The sequence below is a fragment of the Mobula birostris genome, chromosome 2 (genome assembly GCF_030028105.1).
Source record: "Mobula birostris isolate sMobBir1 chromosome 2, sMobBir1.hap1, whole genome shotgun sequence".
Classification (NCBI taxonomy): Eukaryota; Metazoa; Chordata; class Chondrichthyes; order Myliobatiformes; family Myliobatidae; genus Mobula; species Mobula birostris.
Genome location: NC_092371.1, coordinates 55,579,389 through 55,606,881, shown reverse-complemented (window position 1 = coordinate 55,606,881; position 27,493 = coordinate 55,579,389). Strand labels below are relative to the sequence as shown.

At 42.7% G+C, this 27,493-nt stretch overlaps 1 protein-coding gene across 2 annotated transcripts in view; it reads left to right on the top strand.

Annotated features, from left to right (window-relative positions):
- LOC140186784 (protein-tyrosine kinase 6-like) overlaps positions 1 to 25,931 on the top strand; it is a 41,431-nt gene extending 15,500 nt beyond the window's left edge. The window contains exons 6-8 of one of the 2 annotated variants that reach the window (XM_072241360.1): positions 747 to 928; positions 21,019 to 21,172; positions 22,505 to 25,931. In XM_072241360.1, the coding sequence (XP_072097461.1) occupies positions 747 to 928; positions 21,019 to 21,172; positions 22,505 to 22,524 (356 nt within the window). In that variant the 3' untranslated portion in view covers positions 22,525 to 25,931. Of the gene's footprint in view, positions 1 to 746; positions 929 to 21,018; positions 21,173 to 21,273; positions 22,407 to 22,504 lie in introns of those variants that run through there. The other variant, XM_072241352.1, reaches the window with a different exon arrangement.
- Positions 25,932 to 27,493: the final 1,562 nt, after the last annotated feature.

The following is a 27,493-nucleotide window of genomic DNA, read 5'->3' as shown; positions in this document are numbered from 1 at the left end:
GCTGTTGACCCTCGAAGGGTCTCATCCCAAAACGTCGACTATACCTCTTCCTAGAGATGCTGCCTGGCCTGCTGCGTTCACCAGCAACTTTGATGTGTGTCACCTAATTTGCATTTGGTTTCTCCAATGTAGAACAGATGGTGAATATCTTTTCCCCACAGCAGAGGTATCTCAAGCCAGAGAATATAGGTTTCAGCTGGGAGGTTGAAAGAGAGTCTGAGGAAGAAATTTTTCAGCTAGGGAGTGTTTGGAAACTGAACCACATTGCCCGTGGGTGTTGGAAACAAGTCCTCTCACAACATTGAAGAAGTGTCTGAACAAGCACTTGAGTTAGCAGAGAAGGTCAGATATCATGTGCTAACAATGAGATTGGAATATATGGTTACTTCAACATGGACGTGGGATCCAAAGTGCCTGTTTCAAAGCAAAGGGCCTGATTTTACATCCTACAGACTCACTTTCAAAGTCTCTTTACAATTCATATTCTCAGTTTTATTTATTTGCACTATTTGCCTTCTTTTGCACATTGGTTATTTGTCAGTCTTTGACGCATAGCTTTTTTTCATAAATTCTGTTATATTTCTGTTTTTCCTGTAAATGCCTGTAAGAAAATGGATTTAAAGGTAGTATATGTTAACATATACAGTGTGTACTTTGATAATAAATGTATTATGGACTTTGATCTGTATGACTTTAAGAAAAAGTCTAAGTGCTTATGGCAAAACTCAATTTTTATGCTCTCTCAGGCAAAAAAGGATCCTATTTAAACTTGGAACATTTACTTGACATGGTAATGCAAGTAGCAGAGGGGATGTTATACCTTGAATCACAAAATTTTATTCATCGTGATTTGGCTGCAAGAAACATTCTGGTTGGAGATAATCACATTTGCAAGATTGCTGATTTTGGATTAGCCAGATTTATGAAGGTAATGTTGCTTTTCTTTCATATCATAGATTTTAATGTGAGAAAGAGGACATTAGATTTATCGATCACCCCAGGATGGAATACAGTGAACAGGTGGTGACATTAGAAATGACTCAAAATGCAATTATACTTAACTAAAATTATGAATACAAACTCAAAGGTCATTGCTGATAGATGTTACAATTACAGATTACACCGGGAATATTAGCCATTTTGCTAGAATGAATTCATACAACTTTTGGAAATTAGCACTTCATCACAAGTTAGTTATAGATGAGGAAAACCATTCATCTATCCCAAAATAACTTAAAACCCACAATTTCTGCTTCTAGTGATCTTAACCTGGTTCATTCTGCGTGTATGTTATTGTTAGTCTGAAGAAATAATTCCTGGTGTCAGTGCTAAAATTGCCCTCAACCAGTTTGAATTTTTGTCCTTTATGTTTAATTTTATTGTTATTATGGATTAGCTTTTCATTTTCTTTAAATATTTTACGTAGTTTCGAAAGACCAACTTTCCAACTCTGAATAGCTGATGTTCAAAATTGAACTTTTTTTCTGAACTCTCCAGAGAGATCAATCTTCATCAAAAGGACTGTGACTCCATCACTCAAGGGTGAGATTCAAAGTGTTTTTTGCAGTTTGAAGGCCCAGGTGATATGCAGATTGGACAAGGGAATCATGATAGGGTAGAAGATCAGCCTACAGCAGTTTGAATGTCAAAGCAGGCTCAAAATCTCCTATTTTTTTATGTCACTATTGTTCTTTCTGGGCTCTGATAGTTTCCTACCCTCCTTCATCTCATTAAAATGATTTGTTTTCTAGTTCATTAATCAATCTTGTAGATCTATATGTTTCTATTTGTTCCAACAACTTCTTTATTATGAGCATATCTTTAATGACTCATGATGATAATATTTTTGATCAGCATTAGGTAGCCTGTCATTCATTGAGAGGATACAGTTTTAAGGTGCTCGGTAGTAAGTACAGAGGAGATGTCAGGGGTAAGTTTTTTTTAACGCAAAGGGTGGTGAGTGCATGGAATGGGCTGCCAGCGACGGTGATGGAGGCAGATATGTAAGGTCTTTTAAGGGACTCCTGGATAGGTAAATGGAGCTTAAAAAATGGAGGACTATGGATAACCCCAAGTAATTTCTAAAGTAAGTACATGTTTGGCACAGCATTGTGGGCAGAAGAGCCTGTATTGTGCTGCAGGTTTTCGATGTTTCTGTGTTTCTATTTATATCCTGAGTGTACTGCATCAATTTTCTTTCACAATGAATATGAGGATACACTCACTCACAAAATCTGTCTATGACTTTGAGACAATCTTCATTTATAGCTTTTGAAGGCGGTTATGTTTTGTTACACCATTGATCGCCAAAAGAACACCCATCACAGACTTATCTTCATCAAAGAAGATCATTCTGGGAAATGGGAGGCAACAAAACCCATACCTGCCTTTTTATGACACAAGTGGTGAATTAGGACCTGAAAACATCATTTTTGTTAAAGCTATGATGTCTGTATTGTTCTTGTCTTTTTTCCCATGTGTCTACTCTATTGCATTAGGAAGAGTCTGAAACCATTTGTTGTAAGCCCATGTAGTTCCCTACATCTTAATCACCCCATAACCCTGTATCATTTTCTCCACTTGGACTTGGTCTCCAAGACCTCGTCTTGAATTATAGTACAATGTAAATCCTGATCAATGACACTGAAGATTTATTGTAGTACTTATTCGTCACAGTTATTTTTTTTATTTTTTATTAATCTTTTTATTGATTTAAAAGGAACATGAATACAAACAAGAGGAGAATTATCTCAAATATATATATCAATAACAATACAAACAGAGATTGAAATAGACATTATCAAAATCATACATAGTGTTAAGCTAGTATATAATATATAATAAAAAAGAAAACAGCAATTCTCCTCTTATCAGTACATGAAGAGGAAAGAAAAAACTTTGAATTTTAAATGAAGAAAAAAAAACCATTACACTATATATTAAAAAAGGAAAAAAGGAACTGGGCAGTCCATTCTGAGGATACGACCAAAAAAAAAGAAAGGCTTTCTGATCAAATCTAGAACTTTGAAAAAAAGAGTAATAAATCAAATTAAATGAAAATATTGAATAAAAGGTCGCCAGATTTGCTCAAATTTAAAGGATGTATCTAATGTCCGACTTCTTATTTTCTCTAAATTTAAACAGGACATGATGGAGGAGAGCCAATAAAAGAGCGTAGGTGGATTAGAATCCTTCCACTTCAGTAAAATGGCTCTCTTAGCCAATAAAGTTGAAAAGGCTATCATACATTGAGCAGAAACAGGAATATTTCCTGGTTTCGATGGGGTAATCCCAAATATTGCCGTAAGAAAATTAGGTTGTAGGTCCAGATCCAAGACTTTTGATAATGCTTTAAAACATCTCTCCAAAATTTGTCCAGCTTTATACAAGACCAAAACATATGAGTTAAAGTGGCCACCTCAATATTGCATCTGTCACAAATAGAATTGATGTTGGAAAAAATACGTTGTGGCGGCTCGTCCACACGGCAAGCGAACCGGTTCCAGCAGTCGCAGGTGAGTCTGCAGCCAGCGGCAACCGAGAGGGCTCTGAGTGCGGGGCAGACCTCAGCCTGGAAGCGGACATCACTTCCGCCCCGCAAAGAGCGGGGGTTGCTGGGAGCGGGTTACTTAAGGACGCACCGATTCAAACAGTAAACGGTTCAACCCGACCCTGCTCGAGTCAGTGTGTTGTTTTCACTTGTAGCGTATCAGTGCGACTACATCGGTGACCCCGACGGTCCAACAGCATTTGGACCCAACATGAACGACTCGGCTCTGCAGAATGCAGTTTCCCTTAAACTGCCAACCTTCTAGACCACCCAACCTCTGGTCTAGTTTGAGCAAGCGGAGGCCCAGTTCCAGATCAGGCAAATTGTCTCAGACGCCACCAGGTATTACTACGTGGTGGGCGCCCTCGACCAGGAGACAGCGGGCCGCGTTATCGCCTTTCTGCATCAGCCCCTGGCAACAGACAGGTACAAGGCACTCAAGGCCCTGTTAATCCACACACTTGGCCTCTCCCGCCACAAACGGGCTGCGCGGTTACTGCATATGGACGGCCTGGGCAACCGCGCACCATCAGCCCTGATGAGCGACATGCGAGCACTGGCAGACGGCCATAAGCCTTGCCTGCTTTTTGAACAGATCTTCTTGGGGCAAATGCCAGAAGACATCCGCCTCCTGCTAGCAGATGAAGACTTCAGAGACCCACGCAGGGTGGCTGCCCACTCGGATGTGCTTTGGCGCACCAAACAAAATGGCAGAACCACCTTTGAAATTAGTGCTGCGGCACGGCCGCGAGTCCAGCCCTCCCGCACCCCAGCAGCGGAGCAAGTAACACCCACACCAAGAGGCGGCACCACTTCTGAGTCTTGGTGTTTTTATCATCAAAGGTGGGGTTCTGGGGCCTGCCGCTGCTGACCGCCATGCTCGTTCCAGGGAAACGCCAGGACCAGCTGTCGCTGATGGCTATGGCGGCTGGTCACCAAGATAGCCTCCTCTACGTTTGGGACAAGCACTCCGGGTGCAGATTCCTGGTGGACACGGGGGCGGAAATCAGTGTCCTACCCCCCTAAAGCCACGATACCCAAACTAGAAGAACAGGACCGGAACTTACGGCAGCCAACGGCAGCACCATCCACACCTACAGCACAAGAACCATCCCCTTGCAGTTCGGTTCCAGCCGCTTTACGTGGACATTTACGCTGACCGCAGTATAACAGCCATTGCTAGGTGCGGACTTCCTCCGCGCCCACTGCCTGCTCGTGATTTGAAGGGACGATGACTGGTCGATGCGAAGACGTTCCAGACTTTCTCCCTCGGTGAGGCCAGGTTACCGCCCCTGCACCTGGACTACGTCACTTATTCCAACAACGAGTTCGCCAGAGTGTTATCGGAGTTCCCATCTATCCTCGTGCCGCAGTTTTCCTCAACAATCCCCAAGCACGGCGTGATGCACCACATCCCCACACAGGGACCTCCGCTTCATACCCAGGCCCGCAGGCTACCGCCCAACAAGCTCTGTCTCGCGAAAGAGGAATTCAAGAAGATGGAGGAGATGGGGATTGTGCTGTGTTCCGACAGCCCGTGGGCCTCCCCACTCCATATGGTGCCCAAGTCCGCGGGATGGTGGAGACCGTACGGCAACTATCAGAGGCTGAACGACGCCACCACGTCCGATCGCTATCCGGTACCACACATCCAGGACTTTACGGCCAACCTGCACAGGACGCACATCTCTTCAAAGATTGACCTGGTCCAAGGGTATCATCAGATCCCAGTCCACCCAGACGATGTACCCAAGATGGCCCTCATTACCCACTTTGGCCTGTTCGAGTTCCTCAGGATGCTGTTCAGGCTCAAAAACACGGCACAGACATTCCAGTGCCTGATGGATGCAGTAGGGCGAGATCTGGACTTTCTGTTCATCTACCTGGACTTCATACTTATTGCCAGCTGCTCCCGCCAGAAACATCTAGCACATTTACGCCTGCTCTGCCGCTACCTAAGCGACTACGGCCTGGCTATCAACCCCGACAAGTGCCAGTTCGGCCTACCCGCCATCGAGCTCAGGACACCGGATCAACCGCCATGGAGCTGTTCCACTGCCGGCAAAAGTTGAAGCCATCCGCCAATTCGCCAGACCCAGCACTGTTAAAGGCCTGCAGGAATTTGTTGGGATGGTTAACTTTTAGACCATTTCCTGCCCTCAGCGGCCTGGATCATGCGGCCCCTTTTCGGCTTGATGTCCGACAAGGTCAAAGAGGTCACCTGGACAGAGGAGGTGACGGCGGCTTCTGAACAAGCCAAGAACATACTAGCTAACGCCATGCTCCTGGTCCACCCCCGGGTCGACATCCCCACTGCCCTCACTGTGGATGCCTCTGACGTGGCAGTTGGCGGGGTGCTCGAGCAGCTCATCGAAGCTGCTCGCTTTTTTCAGCTGGCACCTACGGCCCCCGGAACTTAAGTACAGTGCTTTCAACAGGGAGCTGCTGGCCCTGTACCTTGCCATCCGGCACTTCAGGTACTTCCTGGAAGGTAGGGAGTTCATGGTCTTCACAGACCACAAGCCCCTCACTTTCGCATTTGCCAAAGTGTCGGACCCATGGTCGGGCCGCCATCAACGCCACCTGTCGTACATCTCGGAGTTTACCACCACGATCAAGCACATCTCCGGGAAGAACAACATGGTAGCCAACGCGCTGTCACACACCACCATCCAATCAGTGCACTCTCTGTCTCCGGGAGTGGATTATGCGGTGTTAGCTGAGGCACAACGGCTGGACGGAGAGATGCCGGCGTACTGAACTGCAGTCTCAGGACTCCGCCTATAAGACATACCCATGGGGTCCGAAGGTAATGAGCTCCTTTGCGATGTGTCCACCGGGCAACCTCGGCCCATTGTCCGGACCGCTTGGAGGCGCCGCGTTTTCGACGCCTCGCACAGTTTAGCCCACCCTTCCATCCGGGCGACCGTCCGGCTGATCGCAGACAGATTTGTGTGGCACGGTCTACACAAGCAGGTCGGGCACTGGGTCAGGACATGCACACACTGTCAAACCTCCAAAATCCAGAGGCACATGAGAGCCCCACTGCAACCCTTCCAGCCGACACATAGACGGTTCGAACATGTCCACGTGGACACCGTCGGCCCACTGCCGGTTTCGAGAGGAGCGAGATACCTGTTCACCATGGTGGACAGTTCACGAGGTGGCCGGAAGCTGTCCCACTTGCTGACATGTCCACGGAGACATGCGCCAGAGCCCTGATTACCACCTGGGACTCCCAGCCCACGTCACTTCCGACAGGGGTGTGCAGTTCACATCGGCCTGGTGGTCTGCACTGGCACAACACCTCGGAACCCAGCTCCACCGAATGACTGCTTACCACCCGCAGTCCAACGGCCTGGTGGAACGTTTCCACAGGCACTTGACGTCAGCCCTGATGGCACGCCTCCAAGGGCCAGACTGGGTTGACGAACTCCCCTGGGTGCTGCTTGGCATCCACACGGCACCCAAGGAGGACCTGGATGCATCCTTGGCCGAACTTGTTTACAGTGCCCTGCTCACAGTTCCCAGTGAGTTTGTGCCAGCACCTTGTGGCCAGAAGGACACACCTACGGCAGTCCTAACTAAACTCCGGGAGCAGCTTGGAACACTTTCCCCAGTCCCGACATCCCATCACAGAACAACACCCTCTTTCGTACCCAAGGACTTACAACAGAGCAAGTATGTTTTTGTTCGCTGAGACACGCACAGACCACCCCTGCAGTGACCATACGAAGGACCGTACAAGGTGGTGCACGATAATGGGACGACCTGCGTTCTCAACATCGGCGTTCATGAAGAAACTTTTACCATTGACCATCTCAAACCGGCGCATCTGGACCTTGAAAGCCCGATTGCGGTGCCACCCCCACGACGATGAGGCCGGCTACCCAAAAGAACTGACAGTGTGCAGGCTGCACCTCCTAGCGCCGGTTCTGGGGGTGGGGGTGGCGGTCATGTGGCGGCTCGCCCACGCGGCAAGCGAACCGGCTCCAGCAATCGCAGGCGAGCCTGCAGCCAGCGGAAACCGAGAGGGCTCTGAGTGCGGGGCAGACCTCAGCCCGGAAGTCGATGCCACTTCCGCCCCGCAAAGACCGGAGGATGCTGGGAGCGGGCACTTAAGCGCGCGCGGATTTAAACAGTAAACAGTTCAACCAGACCCTGCTTGACTCAGTGTGTTGCTTTCATTCGTTGCGTATCAGCACGACTACAACATGCTAGTCTATCCTTTGACATATGGGCCCAATGCATTATCTTGAACTGTAATAAGGAATGACGGGCACAAATAGAGGAGTTATTAACCAAATGAAGAATTTTACTCCATTGATTATCTGAAAATGAACTTCCAATTCACAAGCACATTTAATTTTATTGTTAGATATCATTCGTAAATTCAATATACGTTTATAAATTATAGCCATCAACCCTTTTTGAAGTGTCACAGTTATTTTGAATACCTAACATTTTCTATTTGCTTTCAAGTCACCTCATTGCTTTTGTAAGTTCTTGTGCATTTGTCTTTGAATGTAAGCTCTTTATTTAACCTTATTGATTCCAGGTGCCTGATAATTATTGCGACGTACAGCCATGCAAGAAGTTCACAGAAAATACAATTCCCAGCCTCCGTCTTAATTGATACTCTTTTCGTTTAGATCTATTCTGGTTTGTTCTTCTCTGGTTTTGCTCAAATATTTTCAGAATCAGAACCAGGTTTAATGTCACAAACATACGTCATGAAATTTGTTGATTTGTGGCATAAAAATTTGTATAAGCTACGAAAAATAGATAGATAGATAGGTATGAGGAAGAATGCAGATGCTGGAAATCCAAAGCAACACACATAAAATGCTGGAGGCAGCATCTGTGGAAAAAGATAGGTAGGTAGGTAGATAAACGCTAATCATGCAGATCATTCGGGAGAATGAGGAGATTATAGATAGTAGCTACAGGGAGGTAGTTACACCAAAGGAGCAGAGCACAGGAAATTGGGTCACTGTCAGGCGAGGGAAGGGGAAAGGACAGGCAGAGCAGGGTTCCCCTGTGGCCATTCCCCTCAACAACAAGTATACCGCATTGGATACTGTTGGGGGGGATGACTTACCTGGGACAAGCTGCAGTAGCCGGATCTCTGGCACTGAGTCTGGCTCTGCAGTGCAGAAGGGAGAGGAGAAAAAGAGGAGAGCGGTAGTGATAGGGGACTCGATAGTTAGAGGTGCAGATAGAAGGTTCTGTGGTCGTGACAGAGAATCCAGGATGGTTTGTTGCCTCCCAGGTGCCAGGGTCAAGGATGTCTCTGATCGATTGCATGACATTCTGAAGTGGGAGGGTGATCAGCCAGATGTCGTGGTGCACATAGGCACCAATGACATAGCAAGGAAGAGTGAGGAGGTCCTGGAGAGTGAGTATAGAGAGCTTGGTAGGAAGTTGAAAAGCAGGACCTCGAGGGTGGTAATCTCAGGATTGCTACCTGTGCTACGTGCCAGTGAGGATAAGAATAGGATGCTCTGGAGGATGAACAAGTGGCTGAGGAACTGGTGTAGGGGGCAGGGTTTCAGATTTCAGGATAATTGGGACCTCTTCTGGGGCAGGTGGGACCTGTACAAGAGAGACAGGTTACACTTGAACTACAGGGGGACCAATATCCTTTCAGGGAGGTTTGTTAGTGCTATTGGGGAGGCTTTAAACTAGATTTGCAGGGGGATAGGAACCAGAGTGCCAGAGCTGACAGTGTGGCTGGGGTGAAAATAAATGATGTTAAAAGTTCAGGCAAATTCGCTAATAGAAAGGTTGTGAGTGGTGGTAAAAATCTTCTGAGGTGTATATATTTCAATGCTAGGAGTATTGTGGGGAAGACGGATGAGTTGAGGGCGTGGATTGACACGTGGAATTCTGATGTTATAGCAATTAGTGAAACTTGGCTACAGGAGGGGCAAGAATGACAGCTTCATATTCCAGGGTTCCGATGTTTCAGATGTGATAAAGGCAGAGGAATGAAAGGTCGGGGAGTAGCATTGCTTGTTAGGGAAAATATTACAGCAGTGCTCAGGCAGGACAGATTAGAGGGCTTGTCTCCTGAGTCCTTATGGGTGGAGCTGAGAAACAGGAAAGGTATGGCCACATTAGTGGGATTGTATTACAGACCACCCAATAGTCAACGAGAATTGGAAGAGCAAATCCGCAGAGAGATAGCAGGCAACTGCAGGAAACATAAAGTTGTGGTGGTAGGGGATTTTAATTTTCCATATATTGATTGGGACTCCCATACTGTTAGGGGTCTAGATGGTTTAGAGTTTGTAAAATGTGTTCAGGAAAGTTTTCTAAATCAATATATAGAGGGACCAACTAGAGGGGATGCAATATTGGATCTCCTGTTAGGAAACGAGTTAGGACAAGTGACAGAAGTCTGTGTAGGGGAGCACTTTGGTTCCAGTGATCATAACACCATTAGTTTCAACTTGATCATGGACAAGGATAGATCTGGTCCTAGGGTTGAGGTTCTTAACTGGAAGAAGGCCAAATTTGAAGAAATGAGAAAGGATCTAAAAAGCATGGATTGGGATAGGTTGTTCTCTGGCAAGGATGTGATGGGTAGGTGGGAAGCCTTCAAAGGAGAAATTTTGAGAGTGCAGGATTTGTATGTTCCTGTCAGGATTAAAGGCAAAGTGAATAGGAGTAAGGAACCTTGGTTCTCAAGGGATATTGCAACTCTGATGAAGAAGAAGAGGGAGTTGTATGACACGTATAGGAAGCAGGGAGTAAATAAGGTGCTTGAGGAGTATAAGAAGTGCAAGAAAATACTTAAGAAAGAAATCAGGAGGGCTAAAAGAAGACATGAGGTTGCCTTGGCAGTCAAAGTGAAGGATAATCCAAAGGGCTTTTACAGGTATATTAAGAGCAAAAGGATTGTAAGGGATAAATTTGGTCCTCTTGAAGATCAGAGTGGTCGGCTATGTGCGGAACCAAAGGAAATGGGGGAGATCTTAAATAGGTTTTTTGCGTCTGTATTTACTAAGGAAATTGGCATGAAGTCTATGGAATTAAGGGAAACAAGTAGTGAGATCATGGAAACTGTACAGATCGAAAAGGAGGAGGTCCTTGCTGTCTTGAGGAAAATTAAAGTGGATAAATCCCTGGGACCTGACAGGGTGTTCCCTCGGACCTTGAAGGAGACTAGTGTTGAAATTGCAGGGGCCCTGGCAGAAATATTTAAAATGTCGCTGTCTACGGGTGAGGTGCCGGAGGATTGGAGAGTGGCTCGTGTTGTTCCGTTGTTTAAAAAAGGATCGAAAAGTAATCCGGGAAATTATAGGCCAGTAAGTTTAACGTCGGTAGTAGGTAAGTTTTTGGAGGGAGTACTAAGAGACAGAATCTACAAGCATTTGGATAGACAGGGACTTATTAGGGAGAGTCAACATGGCTTTGTGCGTGGTAGGTCATGTTTGACCAATCTATTGGAGTTTTTCGAGGAGGTTACCGGGAAAGTGGATGAAGGGAAGGCAGTGGATATTGTCTACATGGACTTCAGTAAGGCCTTTGACAAGGTCCCGCATGGGAGGTTAGTTAGGAAAATTCAGTCGCTAGGTATACATGGAGAGGTGGTAAATTGGATTAGACATTGGCTCAATGGAAGAAGCCAAAGAGTGGTAGTAGAGAATTGCTTCTCCAAGTGGAGGCCTGTGACTAGTGGTGTGCCACAGGGATCAGTGCTGGGTCCATCGTTATTTGTCATCTATATCAATGATCTGGATGATAATGTGGTAAATTGGATCAGCAAATTTGCTGATGATACAAAGATTGGAGGTGTAGTAGACAGTGAGGAAGGTTTTCAGAGCCTGCAGAGGGACTTGGACCAGCTGGAAAAATGGGCTGAAAAATGGCAGATGGAGTTTAATACAGACAAGTGTGAGGTATTGCATGTTGGAAGGACAAACCAACGTAGAACATACAGGGTTAATGGTAAGGCACTGAGGAGTTCAGTGGAACAGAAGGATCTGGGAATACAATACAAAATTCCCTAAAAGTGGTGTCACAGGTAGGTAGGGTCGTAAAGAGAGCTTTTGGTACATTGGCCTTTATTAATCAAAGTATTGAGTATAAGAGCTGGAATGTTATGATGAGGTTGTATAAGGCATTGGTGAGGCTGAATCTGGAGTATTGTGTTCAGTTTTAGTCACCAAATTACAGGAAGGATATAAATAAGGTTGAAAGAGTGCAGAGAAGGTTTACAAGGATGTTGCCGGGACTTGAGAAACTCAGTTACAGAGAAAGGTTCAATAGGTTAGGACTTTATTCCCTGGAGCATAGAAGAATAAGGGGAGATTTGATAGAAGTATATAAAATTCTGATAGAGTGAATGCAAACAGACTTTTTCCACTGAGGCAAGGGGAGAAAAAAACCAGAGGACTTGGGTTAAGGGTGAGGGGGGGGAAGTTTAAAGGGAACATTAGGGGGGGGCTTCTTCACATAGAGAGTGGTGGGAGTATGGAATGAGCTGCCAGATGAGGTGGTAAATGCGGGTTCTTTTTTAACATTTAAAAATAAATTGGACAGATACATGGATGGGAGGTGTATGGAGGGATATGTTCTGTGTGCAGGTCAGTGGGACTAGGCAGAAAATGGTTCGGCACAGCCAAGAAGGGCCAAAAGGCCTGTTTCTGTGCTGTAGTTTCTATGGTTCTATGGTTCTATGAAAGAGGAATAGCAAGGTAGAAATCTGATAGCAGAGGGGAAGAAGCTGTTCCTAAAACTTTAACTTTTCATATGACCGATGATCCTTTTTTAGTTTGAATATATTTTCAAAATGAATTGCTATTTCGTTTATTTTTGTTTTTACATTACACTGTATCTGTGATTTAGAGATCCTTGGAGTACTAACTGAGGAATAGACTGAATCTTATTTCTTCTAAAGAATGTCATAAGGCTTAAAGGGAAGTTAATTTATTTAATCCTGCATTGATTCATGGAATGGATAACTTTGTTAACTGCCTTAATCTAGTGCCCTAAAAACCTTTTGAAGAATCTGGAAAATAAGGATCATATTAAACTGAAATAATAATTCAGATCAAATAAGCTGAATTTGAATATCCAACATTTCCATCTCAGGGGTCAGTGGATCCCTCCTGAGAAAGAAATGGCTGATTTCTCGCCATATATCCTGGTTAATGCCTTCACCACTAAATCCTTAGACAGTTTTTGATTGCTGAATTCGAGTGATCTGGTTTGAGCAGTGTTGAGTATTTTCTTCATGTGCATCTGCAGGTTACCAAGGGAATGCACAGTAAGAACAAGACCTAGACTATGACATCAGCTGATGGGTTGCAAATATCATTTGTGCCATAAAAGTGGCAAGCAATAAGCATCTTCAAAATGTGAGAGATGAATCTCCTACCCACCAATGCCATTACTGGTGCCAAGTCCTCCCAATCATCAGTATCCTGGAGATCATCATTCTCAATTGAAAACTCATTGGAAATTCAACTGGATCAGCTAAAAAAAAAAAGTTGTCAGTGGATGAGTACCCAGCAGTGAATAATTTGTCTCCTGATGTCCTAAAGCCTTTTCACTATCGACAGTGCACAAGTCAGGAGTGTGGGGGAATCTTCTCCACTTACCTGGATGGACGAGTTTGACTCAGATAATTCTCCAGAATGTCAAAACCAAAATCAGCTGCTGATTGACACCTCATACACCACGCTGAATATCCATTCCCTACACACAGTAACGGTAATCCTCTGACCCCTGAGATGGAAATGTTGGATATTCAAATTCAGCTTATTTGATCTGAATTATTATTTCAGTTTAATATGATCCTTATTTTCTAGATTCTTCAAAAGGTTTTTAGGGCACTAGATTAAGGCAGTTAACAAAGTTATCCATTCCATAAATCAATGCAGGGTTAAATAAATTAACTTCCCTTTAATTGCTGTTGTATGTCATCAACAAATTGCACTGAAATTATCACGCACGTGACAGCACCTTACAACATGACCTCTACTACCAGGAAGGATAAGGGTGGCAGGTACATAGTTACACATCGTCTTGACTTGGAATCATATAGAAGTCTAAACCCTGGAACTCAAAATGCATCATCTTCACCAGACCGACTGCAAAGATTCAAGAAGGTGAATCACCATCACCTTCTCAATGGTAATTAAATACTGGCTTTGTCAGGGACATCCAGACCTTTGACATCCTTTACCAGTGACCTGCAGACCTTTAAAAATAGTAAATCTTTTGGCCAATTTGTGCTTTAAATTCAGATTTGTATCATACATCACATAAGAAAGATGTCATCAAAGTCCTTCCTTTTTGCATCAATGCACCATAGATTAACCTTTATTCTTCAAAGCTGTTTCTTTTAGTGTAAAATCATGCAACAAAGAACTAACTCCATTGAGCATAGATGAACAAAGATGCCAGAATGTTGTCTCGAATTAGTGGTAGGGCTAATGATACTTGTGATATTTATAGGTAAAATCATACAGTAAACTCAAGAAAGGTGTAGATGCACTATTGTATTTGAATATCTAGACCTAGCTAGTTAAGTTGCTTGACTTCATTGCATTGCCTAATACTGTGTACTTAAAATGCCAGTGGACTGCTTCTCAGCATTGAGAAGTCAGCTATTCTCCCTTCACCCACCGCTGCACATAAAGTTCTGTCCGGCCTTTAATGGTCTTTTCTTATTTTTCAAATTGAATCCCCTTCCATTTCAGTCTCTCATTCTCAGTATAATGTACATCACTCTGATGATTCAGCTGAGTGTATGAGTGGTTAATCAAAACATAATTGCATCTATCAAGAAGCAGTGAGCCTCTTGCTTCATGAGATTCCCCCAGGCAAGCACCTCACGTTGCTAGTTAATTCTGGAACGCTATAATACAATTGATTATTTAAAGCATTAGTGTGACTAGTGTTTCACATTTAGATCCTTAAGGCTTTCTGCAGTATTTCTTCTGAATGTTCCCTGATGCTATCTTGCCTCTTCATTCTGTTCCTCCCTTAGCCTGATGATCTGAGTATCTTCCCCAGGTACGCGGCTGAGATCAAGGCAATCATAGACAACAAAATTGTCACCGACTGGGGCAACCACCAGTGCAGTGAAAATGGGAGTTGAGGTTTCTTCAGTTCAGGCTAAGCTGCAAGCTGTTGAAAGCACCTGCAGTCATTAATTCCCAAATTCAAAACCAACCTATCAATGATTGCACATTCCCACAACCTTAGAAGACAAAACAAACCATAAAAACAAATTTCATGGCTTTCAGATGAATTGAGTGTATGCGAATTTGCAATGTACACGACGGATTAGCAGAGGCCTAGCTGGTAGAGCCGTTGTCTCATAGCTTCAATCCAGAGCCAGAGTAAGGTGCACAAAGTACTGGAGGAATTCAGCAGGACACAGCATCTATGGAGAGGAATAAACAGTCAACGTTTCGGGCTGAGACCCTTCATCAGGACTGAGAAACCAACCCTCCCTCTGACGCCAGCTTTAATCCTTGCCATGTCATTACCATCCCCTCTTCCGAGGCAGAATATTCTGTCCTCAGCAAGGGCCTTACCTTTATCCCCCTGTGCCTCACCTCAGTGAGTTCCACACCCGCTACGACGTCGAGTTCTTCTTCCATTGTCTCTATCTCTGAGCCTACACCTTTGGCAAAGATTCCCCACTTTGCACTGATGACCGCTTCTCCTGTCTTCAACCCCCCTCCTCTTCTTGGAAACCCTGCTCTGGTCTTTTGCTCACTCTTTATTTTTTCATCTTTAACAGCCAACGAGACATCGAATGTCTCATCTTCTGCATTCCTCTCTCCTATTCAAACGTTACGCCCTCTGTGCATACTGCCATTGACTCATTTTACACCAATCCCAAACTCGCAGGGAGTGGGTGTGATGTTGCAGTCTGGCGGGCTGACCTCTACCGTGCTCAGGCCAGGCAGCAACTCTCAGACACCTCCTCTTACTTACCTCTTGAAAAATGCCCCTTTCAGGAGCATCAGACGATTGTTTCCCACATCGACACCAACCTCATGATCTCTGGAGCTCTCGCCAGCATTATCTTCGACCTCGTGGTTCCCTTACCTTGCATTGGTTGTTTCTACCTCCTGCCCAAGATCAACAAATCTGACTGTCTGAGTAGGCCCATTGTGTCTGCTACCTCCTGCCCCACTGAACTTTATTATTTAAGCAGTTTTGATAAACGATCTCGATTTGAAACGTCAACTGCATGCTCCTCTCCATAGACCAGGGGCTCCCAGCCTGGTGTCCACAGACCCTTCGGTTAATGGCCTAGTAAAGGTTGGGAGCCCCTGCCATAGATGCTTGGACCTGCTGAGTTCTTCCAACATTTTGTGAGTGTTGCTCTGGATTTCCAGCATCTGCAGAATTTCTTGTGCTCAATCCTGACCCAGGTGTGGCTCCTCACAACCCAAGTGATTGGCTCATTGGCCACTGCAAAATGCCACTTCAGATGGGTGTTGATGGAAGTAATGTTAATGGTAGCTTGGACTCAGTGGGTCAAATGACTTGTTACGTGGCTACATCACTCATATTTCTCTCGGATTTTCTTACAATTGTTCTGAGAGCTGCTCATTTATCCTCACACCCATTTTTGTCATTTTTTGAAATTTTGTTGTAGAGACCATGAAAACAGTAAGTTTAAAATAAGGTGCTGACTTAAGTAATTTCCGCTCAGTTATAAAGCATGCTGTAACATCTAGGATACTCAATGTACACACCATGGAAAAGGTACTAATGTCAAAGGAAAGCAGATGCTCTATTTATTGCAACCAGCAAAGTGAGAATAAACTGCTAACAGTCAGAGCAATTAGCACCTAAAATGCTCTTTTTTCAAAAATATACTCCCACTGTGATCTAATGCATGCATGGATGTGTGCTGAGCCAAAAACAAAGAGATGCAAATTCACAACCATGATATGAGTTCCTAAATTCTGGTATCAGCTCATCAGGGGAGATGTATTTGATGCTCTCAATTTTCTCTGTTAAAGAAGGAAAACTGAGCTGCTCACCCAGACAATCAGAAAGCAGCATTAATAGAAGTATGTATGGGATGGTTCACTTGGTAATCATCCAAGTCCATGAGACCATAAAACCATAAGACATAGGAACAGAATTAGGCCATTCAGCCCATCAAGTCTGCTCCGCCATTCCATCAAGGCCGGTCCCAGGTCCCACTCAACCCCATACACCTGCTTTCTCACCATATCCTTTGATGCCCTGACTATCAAAAAATAATAAACTTAGACCTTAAATATACACACGGACTTGGCCTCGACCACAGTCTGTGACAGAGCATTCCACAGATATGCTGCTCTCGGGCTAAAACAATTCCTCCTTACCTCTGTTCTAAAGGGCTGTCCCTCAATTCTGAGGCTGTGCCCTCTAGTTCTTGATACCCCCACCATAGGAAACATCCTCTCCACATCCTCCCTATCTAGTCCTTTCAACATTCAGTAGGTTTCAATGCGATCCCCGCGCATTCTTCTAAATTCCAGTGAGTACAGGCCCAAAGCTGCCAAACGCTTCTCATACGTTAACCCCTTCATTTCAGGAATCATCTTTGTGAACCTCCTCTGGACTCTCTCCAATGACAACATATCCTTTATGAGATAAAGTGCCCAATACTCCAAGTGCGGCCTAACTAGTCTCTTATGAAGGCTCAGCATTATCTCCTTGCTTTTATATTCTATTCCTCTTGAAATAAATGCCAACATTACATTTTCCTTCTTTACCACAGACTCAACCCATAAATGAACCTTCTAGGAGTCTTGCAAGGACTCCCAAGTCCCTCCGTCCATTGGTATCATATGACTAAAGGCATGTGAGAAGAAAGCAATACTAGAGATTGTACTTCACTTACCTTTTGGTGTAATGTACGGATCCACGATCTCCCGATCACTGTTGTGCTTCCTCCCTTTGCAAAATGGCAGAGCTTGACCTGCACGTGGGGATTGCTCGTGCAGAGCTCTCGCTTGCTGTCTCTCTTGTACACTGTCTGCTGGGAGTGAATCAAAGGAGTTAAAACCACACAGGCTGCCATGAAGATTTGGGAAAATTTAAGAGGAGAGGGGTGACAGGATGAAATAGAAGGGGGAAGAGGAAAATCAAAGGAAGAATTTAGAAGTACAATTAGGGAGGCAAGCAGGTCTTCCTCCTCCACCCACATTCATCATCTGTACACATTAAATAAATCAGGGGAGAAAACACACCCTTGTCAAACGCCTCTCTTGATTTTTGTAAACTGACTCACTTCTCCATTTATTCTTACAGCGGCAGTTTGTTCCCGGTACAGATTTCTGATTAGGCGGAGGTCTCTCAAATCTAGATCTAGAGTTTTCTGTAATATTTCAAATAACTTATTGTGCTTCACTTTATCAAATGCTTTTGTGTAGTCGATAAAACAAACAAACAAATCTTTTTGCACTTGAATAGCTCGTTCTGATAGTATCCTTAACATCAATATTGCGTTTCTTGTACCTTTGTCTTTCACAAAACCACATTGTTCTTTACCTATTTCAGCTTGTGTCTTACTTTTAGCTCGTCGTCAAAATTCTTAGAAGTATCTTGATGATATGACTCATTAAACTTATGGTCCTATGTAATTCACATTCTATTGCTCCAGGTTTCTTAGGAAGAGTGATAAATACTGATTTTTTCATCTTTTCTGGTATTATTTCAGTCTCATAAATGTCATTGATTAAATCAGTAAGTTTTTCAATTCCATAATCTTCAAGGGCGATAATTTGTTCTATTACTAATTCATTAGGATCTGCTGTCTTTCCTTTCTTCATCTTATTTATTGCATTACGAACTTCAGATTTTAAAATACTTGGACCCTCAATGTTTTTCTTAATTTCTGGTTTTTTGCCTCGATTGTCTTCAAACAATTCCTGAATATACTCAGTCCATCTGTTCATAATCTCATCTTTTTCCATGATAATGGTACCGTCCTTTGCTTTCAAACATCCACCTGAAGAACAGAAGTGCTTTTTACCAGTGATATTCTTGACTTGTTGATGTAACCTTTTTGGATCAGTAAAAGGGATTCTTTCTATTTGCTCACATTCCTGATTTAACCATTCTTCTTTGGCTTTCTGACATAAGCTTTTAACTTTTTTTATCTAAGGACTTATATTCTATAGGATTTGCTTTCTTCCGTCTCCTTTCTTCCATTAGATTTGTGATTTCATCTGTCATCCATTTATTCTTTTTTAGGAATCACTGACTTTGCTGATTCTACCAAGGCATCTTTTAGAGAGTTAACTTTCATTTCTACATGTAAATTTTTGTTTTAAGTTTTCTTCTTTAATTAATTGTTATTGCCATGTGAGATCTAAATGCTAAAGTAGGACAAGGTGCTGATGGAAATACCATAGGAAAATTTGGACTAGGGGAAAGAAGTGAAAGAGGTGAGAAATGGGCAGATGAATAATCAGGTCATTATGAATACTTACTTTAAAAACCATCCGAGACGCTTGTGGACCTGGAAAAGTCCAGGTGATAACACTAGAAATCAAACTGACTTTATTAGTATAAACCAAAGATTTAGAAACTCAGTTACTCAATGCAAAACATATCCACCCACATTATGGAGCTTATTTGAGGACAAAACTACAGTTAGGCCACTACCATATTGATCATCAGGGTCACAGCTAGCAGCTTCTAATGCTCAGGACTTAGTATTTTCCTCCTGTCTGCAGAACAACAACACTTGTAAATCAACGGTGGAGGAGTGACTGTATACAAAAATCACTCAGTAGCTCCTGTATCTAATAAAGTGGCCACTGAGTGTATGTTCATGGTCTTCTGCAGCTGTCGTCCATCCACTTCAAGGTTCGATGTTTTGTGCTTTCAGATATGCTCTTCTGCACACCACTGTTATAACATGTAGTTATTTGAGTTACCAGCATCTCCCTGCCAAATTTAAACAGTCTGGCCTTACTCCTCTGACCTCTCTCACTGACAAGGTATTTTCACTCACAGAACTGCTGCTCACTGATTTCTGGCACCATTCTTTGTAAACTCTAGAGACTATCGTGCGTGAAAATCAGCAGTTTCTGAGATAATCAAACCACCCTATCTGGCACCAGCAATCTTTCCATGATCAGTTATTTAAATCACATTTCTTCCCCATTCTGATGTTTGGTCTGAACAACAACTGAACTTCTTGACCATGTCCGCATACTTTATTCACTGAGTTGCTGCCATGCGATTAGCTGATTAGATATTTGCATTAATGAGTAGGTATACAGGTGAACCTAATAAAGTGGTCACTGAGCGTAAATGTCCCAGCAGAGACCTTCCAATTCGCGTATCCCTCCCAACATATTGAGTGGCTTGCCCTTCATTTAAGCATAAACAATATGCCATAGATCACAACCCTTTTATCCAAAACCAGTCAATAGTTCATACTGCACACCAGGCTCATTGCTTATGTTATCACATTGCAAAATACTATGGGGAAATAACACGTTCATTTGAACAAATAATAGCTTAAAATTCCGAGATCAATTTCCAGACGGACAGGATTCCATTGAAGATGGGAGAAAACATATTAGAACACATGCTAAATTCCTTTTATGCATGACTTTGGCTTAAAGAATTGGTGTACCTTTTTAACTAATCCCATTTTTTAGGTTGAGATTTTTCTAATTTATTCTACATAAAGCTCCTTGGAATAGCACCGCCATCTAGTGGTACTGCAGTGTTATAGCTAATACCTGGAATCGCTTTTAGTTCTCTGCTTACTTTAACTATTTGCCCTTTAAAGATATATCACCCAGGAAAGGATTTTATATGGCTGGCTTAGTACCATATTCTACTGCTTGGTGTGAATTAAGGAGTAATATCATTTCATTGCAACAAATTATAATTATAATTTTGCACCCACTTGTCTTCACCTATCACACTTGATTGATGGGTGATTTATTTATTGAGATACAGTGTGAAACAGGCCCATCCAGCACCTTGAGCCACACCGCCCAGTGACCCTGACCCAAAAGTGGGACAATTCACAGTGACCAATCAACCTACCAACTGGTAATCTTTGGACTGTAGGTGGAAACCCAAAGGATCCCCAAGCAGTCATGGAAGAACATATAAACTGCTTATAGACAGCGGGAGGAAATGTGCCCAGGCCCCGGTACTGTAACGCATTGTGCTAACCACTACACTATCGTGCCACCCAGCCTGTCCTCCTGCCTCTGTCACCCACATTTCTCTTCTGACGCCTTACCCCTTCCTTTCTGGTCCTGATGAAAGGTCTCTGCCGGAAACGTCGAATGCATATTCATTTTCATAGAAGTTTCCTGACCTGCTGAGTTCCTCCAGCATTTCGAATGTGTTGTTCTAGATTTCCAGCATCTGCAGAATCTATTGTGTAAGAGATTGTGTCTGGGACCAAATACATTTTCCTTGTTCATTTGCAATGTCATTTTTTTGTCTGAATCCAGGATGACATGTATGTGTCACAATCTACTACAATTCCATATAAATGGACTGCCCCGGAAGCTATTGAGCATGGCTATTTCTCTGTGAAGTCTGATGTGTGGTCTTTTGGCATTCTCCTTTATGAAGTAGTAACTTACGGCAAAACTCCATATCCAGGTTAGCTTTATATTTTGTTACCACATCGCTCTGCACATCGGAAAGCATTTTAAAAAAGTCTTTTAGAATTAATGTTATTATCTTAAACCATTTTGCTGCAGGTATGAAAAATCAAGAAATAGTGAGTATGGTTTCTCAAGGTTACCGAATGCCTTGTCCTAATGGATGTCCAACGATGCTGCACAAAGTCATGTTAGACTGCTGGGAGAAAGTAGCATCCAACCGCCCATCATTTGCGACGTTAATAAGTAAACTGCTAGCCTTCAACATAAATCATTTATGTTAAGCCAGAAATGTGAAAATTAAAGCAACTGTTGATTCTGAGATAAAAACAGAAAATTCTCAGCATTACTCAGCAATTCAGGCAGCAGCTGTGGAAAGAGAAACAGAGTTAACACATCATGTTCAATGCCTTTCAATAGAGCCTTTGTTAGTGAAATGTCACCTCTGTCTCGCTTTCTATAAATGATGAGTGTTCACCATTTTCTGTTTTAATCTCAGAACTATGAACTGTTTTGGCAGTATTATTTCTGGAATGCATCTAACTGCATTCAAATGTAAATTTCTACAACATTAAATAGTGAGTTAAATTTCTATGGCATCACCAGAGCTGTACAAAACATAGAATACAAGTTATTTCTTACCATTAGCAACATGTGGTTCCCTGTTATAAAGATCTTGAAAGTAATCTTATCTATATCCAATGATTATTACCTATAAGTGTTGTGGATACTTAGGAGAAACCTTTTAAAAATTTAAAATATTTTACTTTGATCATTTTTTTGTGGGAGGAGAGGAAAGTTGTGTAGATGAGGGCTGGGTATATTTGCCTCTTTGAATTAAGCGTAACAAAACATATTTTAATGATTGTAATGAAAGTTCGGTTAAGAGATGAATTGAAAACATCCAAATCCACTGCAAGTCACTTTCTTTGGAATATATATTTGTAAATACATTTTCTTTCCTTGGAACTGGTGAAAATACTCGAGGGTCAGCAGTATTTTTTTCCCTTCGGTGAAGTAGGCATCCAGATACAGTAGCACCCCAACCAAGACTCCTATCAAAATAGGCATTGGAAGTCAGGTGGCAATGGGGTCAAGTCACTAGATAGACAAAATGATTGTGTGATTTATAAACATCTGTTAATATTGAAATATTCAAATCATTTAATATATGAAAGAATCATTCGAGTCAGAGCATAAATCCAATATTTTTTGCTTGGAATGGTTCTTAGGTAGACATTTGCAAATAAAATGTGTATATTTTCTTCTTTTAAAGTATATTGATGTCTTGGATATTTTACCAAATGGTTTGCATTAACTTTGTAAATAGGGAAAAGTGCAAATGAATAGCTGCTTCACCTGGAAGGACTATTTGGGACCCTGAAAATGAAAAGGAAAGAGGTTAAAGGGCAGATGTTGCACTTCCAGTATTGAAGAAGATGCAAGAGTGAACCAGGAAGAAACAGAGTGAATGGCCGTTTCAGAATACTAAATATGGAGGGGAAGACTTGCAGGTGTAGAAATTCGGTGGTACGCTTACTGTGAAAGTGAACGTTGTCCTGCTGGATTGCAGTACAGGCAGCAGATTACTGCAGGGCCATTCATGGAGAAAATTTTCTCCTCTCTTCTGAGGGTGTCACCCCTCCCTGTGGGCCCTTTCCTCTACTTTGCCATGCAGAAGAATGGAGGCAGGCCTTACCACATCCCAATATCATGATACAAATGGTTTAGGCTGAGGTAAAGGCTCACAAGTTCTGAAATTACAACGGTCTCCAAAACTGAGTAGCCACCAAATGTACACAATAAACTATGCTTCTACTCAATTATCATCAAAAATACAAATCAATGAGAATTCTCCCAATTGGCATGGTTGGTGGGCTGCAGGTGCGGGTGGGTGGAGGAAATTCTTTTTCCTGCTAGTAACAAATTTCCTGGCATTATATGGATCTATGTGGCTCAATATAGTGTTGACTCAACATTGTGGGTGAAGTAAACCAACCACTTGCCCCTTCAGAAAACTCTCGGCAAGAGCAACACACGTGCGCTGTTGCATTCCCATTTGATGGCTAGCACAAACTTTATCGATAATGAGCACTTGCAATTCACTGATAGAACATAAGATAAATATTCACCATGAAAGGGCTTTCAATAAATATGCTAAAGTTGTGACCAGTGAATCAATGGGATTCTACAATCAGATACATTGCCCTCTTCCCTCCCTTCTCAGCATTCTAAAAGGTCCACTCTCTTTCTTACTCTCTGATCTGCTCTTCTGTCTTCAACAAGTACTTCCCTCCCTCTGGGACATCCCCATGGGTGCACAGATGGAAGTACTGAAAGATCGAGAGAGCTTCAAGAAAAACTGCAGATGCTGAAAGTATGAAATAGAAAACAGAAAATAATGAAAATACCCAGCAGGTCAGGCTGTATCTTTGGGATGAGAAATAGAGTCAACATTTCATGTTGAAGACCTGTGAGGTAGGTAAAAGAAGTTTGCCCAGCTACAGATAGAGGGGAGTATCTCTGAGAGGGTAAAACTGGGGTGACTATTGGAATAAGCTGTAAACATGTTTGTCTGATCATTGGGTGACCAATGGGTAATCCTGTTCACAACTTATATCCCTGAAACCTCCTGGTCTTACCTGATCAGAGACACCCCCTAACCTATCCTCCCTGCAGATTAACTAGCTTCCTTTGACTCCCTTTCAGTTCTGATGAAGGGTCTCTGGCATGAAATATTGACTCTCCCTTCCCTCTGATATAGCCTAAACCTCTGAGTGTTCCCATCACTTACTGTTTCAGTTAAATGATACCTTGGAGTACATGTGCAAAGATCCCTGAAGGTGGCAGCACAGGAAAATAAGATGGTTAAGAAGGCAGACTGGATTCCCGCTTCCATTCACAGTGGCATGGAACATGAGAGTGAGGAGGTTCTGCATATTCATATGAAACATTGCTTCTGCCACGGAGAAGTGCAATCATCTCCTTCCGTCACCACACTTTAAGGAAGTAACAACTGCACTTAAGAGAGTAATGAGGAAGCCTGTCGTGGCTTTTCCTGAGATCAGTGTTTCAGTTAGAAGGAGACACTGCGAAGGCTGAATTGGTTTTCCGTCGAACAGAGGAGGCTGGGAATAGACCCTATACAAAATTATGAGATGCATAGAAAGGGTAGATAGCAGCAAACTTTATGTTATAACAGAGGTGTCAAAAACTAGAAGACATAGGTTAGGTGTACGGCGAAAGAGGTTTACAGGGAATATTAGTGTAGATGGGTAATTAAAGATTGGCATAGATGAGGGATTGGGTCTTCGTTGCATGGCTCAAAGACGTCATGGGAAGATGCAACAAATCCTTTTACCTTTTACCTTCTCACACTGCAGAGACCAAAATTGTTCTTCCAAGTGAGGTACTGTATCCAGTGCTCACAATATGGTTTCCCTTGTATAGCAGAAAACAAATGCAGATCAGGTGACCACTTTGCAGAGCTCTTGTGTTCAGACACTGGGGACGATCTTAGCTTTGGGTTGCTTGTTACTTCAATCATCCATCCCACTCCATTCCTAACTATCTGTCTGTGACATCCTGCACCTGTTCTAAAAAGCCGAATATGAGTCGAGCCGAGTGTGAGTAACAGCAACGTATGGGCACATTGCACCTTCTTACTGAATATCAAATTCTACAACTTCAGATAATTCATTTTCCGTTTGTTACAGAAAGGGCCATTTGCACTGGAGGTCATCTTTGATCCTCAGTTGCTGAATCACAGGACAATGTAAAAGTTATTTACAATGATTAAATCGGTCAAAGTAGAATTTGGAATGGTGATATATTTATTATGGTATATGAATGAATTTCTCAACTGATTAGTACTCCATGAAAATTAAACCAGCCAAAATCAAGCTGTCTCTGGTCAATAATACTACAAGTACACTCAAAGTGACAAATGTCAGCACATCTCCATTGCTGGTCTCCACGTTGAACCAGATCATGATGGGTTATCCTGGCAATCTGCTGAGCAATCTAACTTTGTGATCCAATGCCAACTAGAGTTAGAGATAAATGTACGCCTGCAATACAAATGGAAACACAGGAAGGTAGTGGACAATTTTATGTTTACATTGCAAGAAATTTACTCGACTGCACCAATAAGAAATTTAAGTTACTTTCACTCCTGACGACAGGTATAAGTGAGTTAGTGTGGCACGATAAAATACTGGTAAGTGTAATGTTTTACACAGCCCCAGTGACCTGGGTTCAATTCCCACTACTGTCTAGGAGTTTGAACATTCTCCCCATGACCCCGTAGGTTTCCTCCAGGTCCTCTGGTTTCCTCTCCCATTCCAAAGACATGTGGGTAAGTGTTAGTAAGTTGTGGGCGTGTTATGTTGACACTGGAAGCATGGCAACACTTGTGGGCTTCTGCCAGCACATATTCAGACAGTATTGGTTGTTGATGCTAAATGACAGCTTTCACTGTATGTTTTGATGTTTCAATGTACATGTGGCAAATAAAGCTAATATTTAATCTTTAATCTTCAGGGATAAGGATAAAAACATGGTTTCTACATTTGCACTGGCATCACCTAGCTCTCTTCAGTTGACCTCTCTTGATTCATCCACCATATGTACATTAGTGGGTCATTTGAATGAAATCCAATCATGGATGTACAATATGAGGGCATTGGAACCTGCGTATGTTCGGTTGTGATCCTGTTGCTGTCAACGCTCTGCAATGATTAAGTGCATAAAATAAAAACAGGTTAATTTACAGAGCTGCTGATAGTTCAAATACTGAATTGTAAGTATTGTTTTTACTTCAATGATCTGGAGATTCCATGATATAGGTGCTGTCTCTAAAGGAAGCTATATGTTGGAGGAATCCGCTCAATCGAGACAAAAGCTCGAACATTGAGTCAGACAGCTTGGAAATAAATCCTTTTCCCAATGAGTATATGCCAACTATAAAGCACCCATTTACATTAATTCCATTTAACTCACCAACATTCCAATCAACTTCCCCGAGATTCTGCTGCTCACCTACATATTAAGAGTGATTTATGGTGTCCAAACAGCCTACCAGCTTATATATCTTTCAAACGTGCGAGGGAACTAGAACATCATAGAAGCCCATCAGTTGCCTAATTGTGACACAAACAATTTTAGATGAGTCTATCCAACCAGTTTGACAGAGTTGGGGACTATTTAAGACTACTCAACTATTGTGGATGTTTCCATGTTAGAAACTTCTCATGAGCTGACAAATCACAAGGCATTGTGGAGATGGATAAGGGAACATGTAGATACATTTCCCTGGCAATACAGATTCATTTTGAACATCCAGAGTTAGCATTGTTGTACATGTTCACAATAGAGCTGAGTCACTGGGTGTTATGACTTCTTTAAACTAAAGAAAAGCAATGACACTCAGAACCAGAAAGATTAACTATCATCCACAAAGTCATATGAAGTTCTGTAACATTTTCACTGAGCACATGCCAATTTCTGGTATTTTTGATGAATTCCAGGGCACACTCAACTGGTCTTAGCCGGGATGAAAAGCTGGTCAATAACTCATTGCGTATATGATGACATTCTGAAGTCAAAAAGTGAATCTAATCAGAATGAGATGACAGCCAGCTGGTGCCCCTTCATGTGACACACTAGTAACGGGTGAGATTGTGCCTTTGCTGGAATACACAGATCAAATTCTAGTCTCAACAAACAAGAACACAAGAAAATTAGAGCAGGGGTAGACCACTTGGACCCTCAAGCCTGTCTCAGCATTCAATATGGCCATGACTGATCTATAACAGGTCTCAACTCCTCCTCTGTCAACGGCTGACTATCATGGCAAGGCATAAACCTGTCCTCCCCTGGATGTACAGATACATCGAGCAAGACGGCCAAGGAGATCGTGAAGACAATATCTTTTTCTAATATTAAAGGAAAAGGTTTGAGCTAAAAAATCAGAATGCTAAGGTTCTTTGAGGATCCAGAACTGTTTCACCACTAGGAGAACCAGTTATTCTAAACCATTTGCACAGAGAACACCAATGTCAAGTCATATCAAGCAAGTTTTGCAATGAACAGCTGGAAGGAACACAAGCTATTTGAAAAATATTTCTAGAATCCAGCAGTAGTTCCTTTCAACTCATGAAAGGAACAGACAATGATCAAGGATACGTGTTTATTTCACAGGACTATTTATAGGCAAAATTATCATGATTAAGTGTATGGAAGACTTCCTTAAGAGTACTTCTACAACTTGAACTGAGAATAAGTTCTACTATGTGTAGAGGACTTCCAGATTTCATTA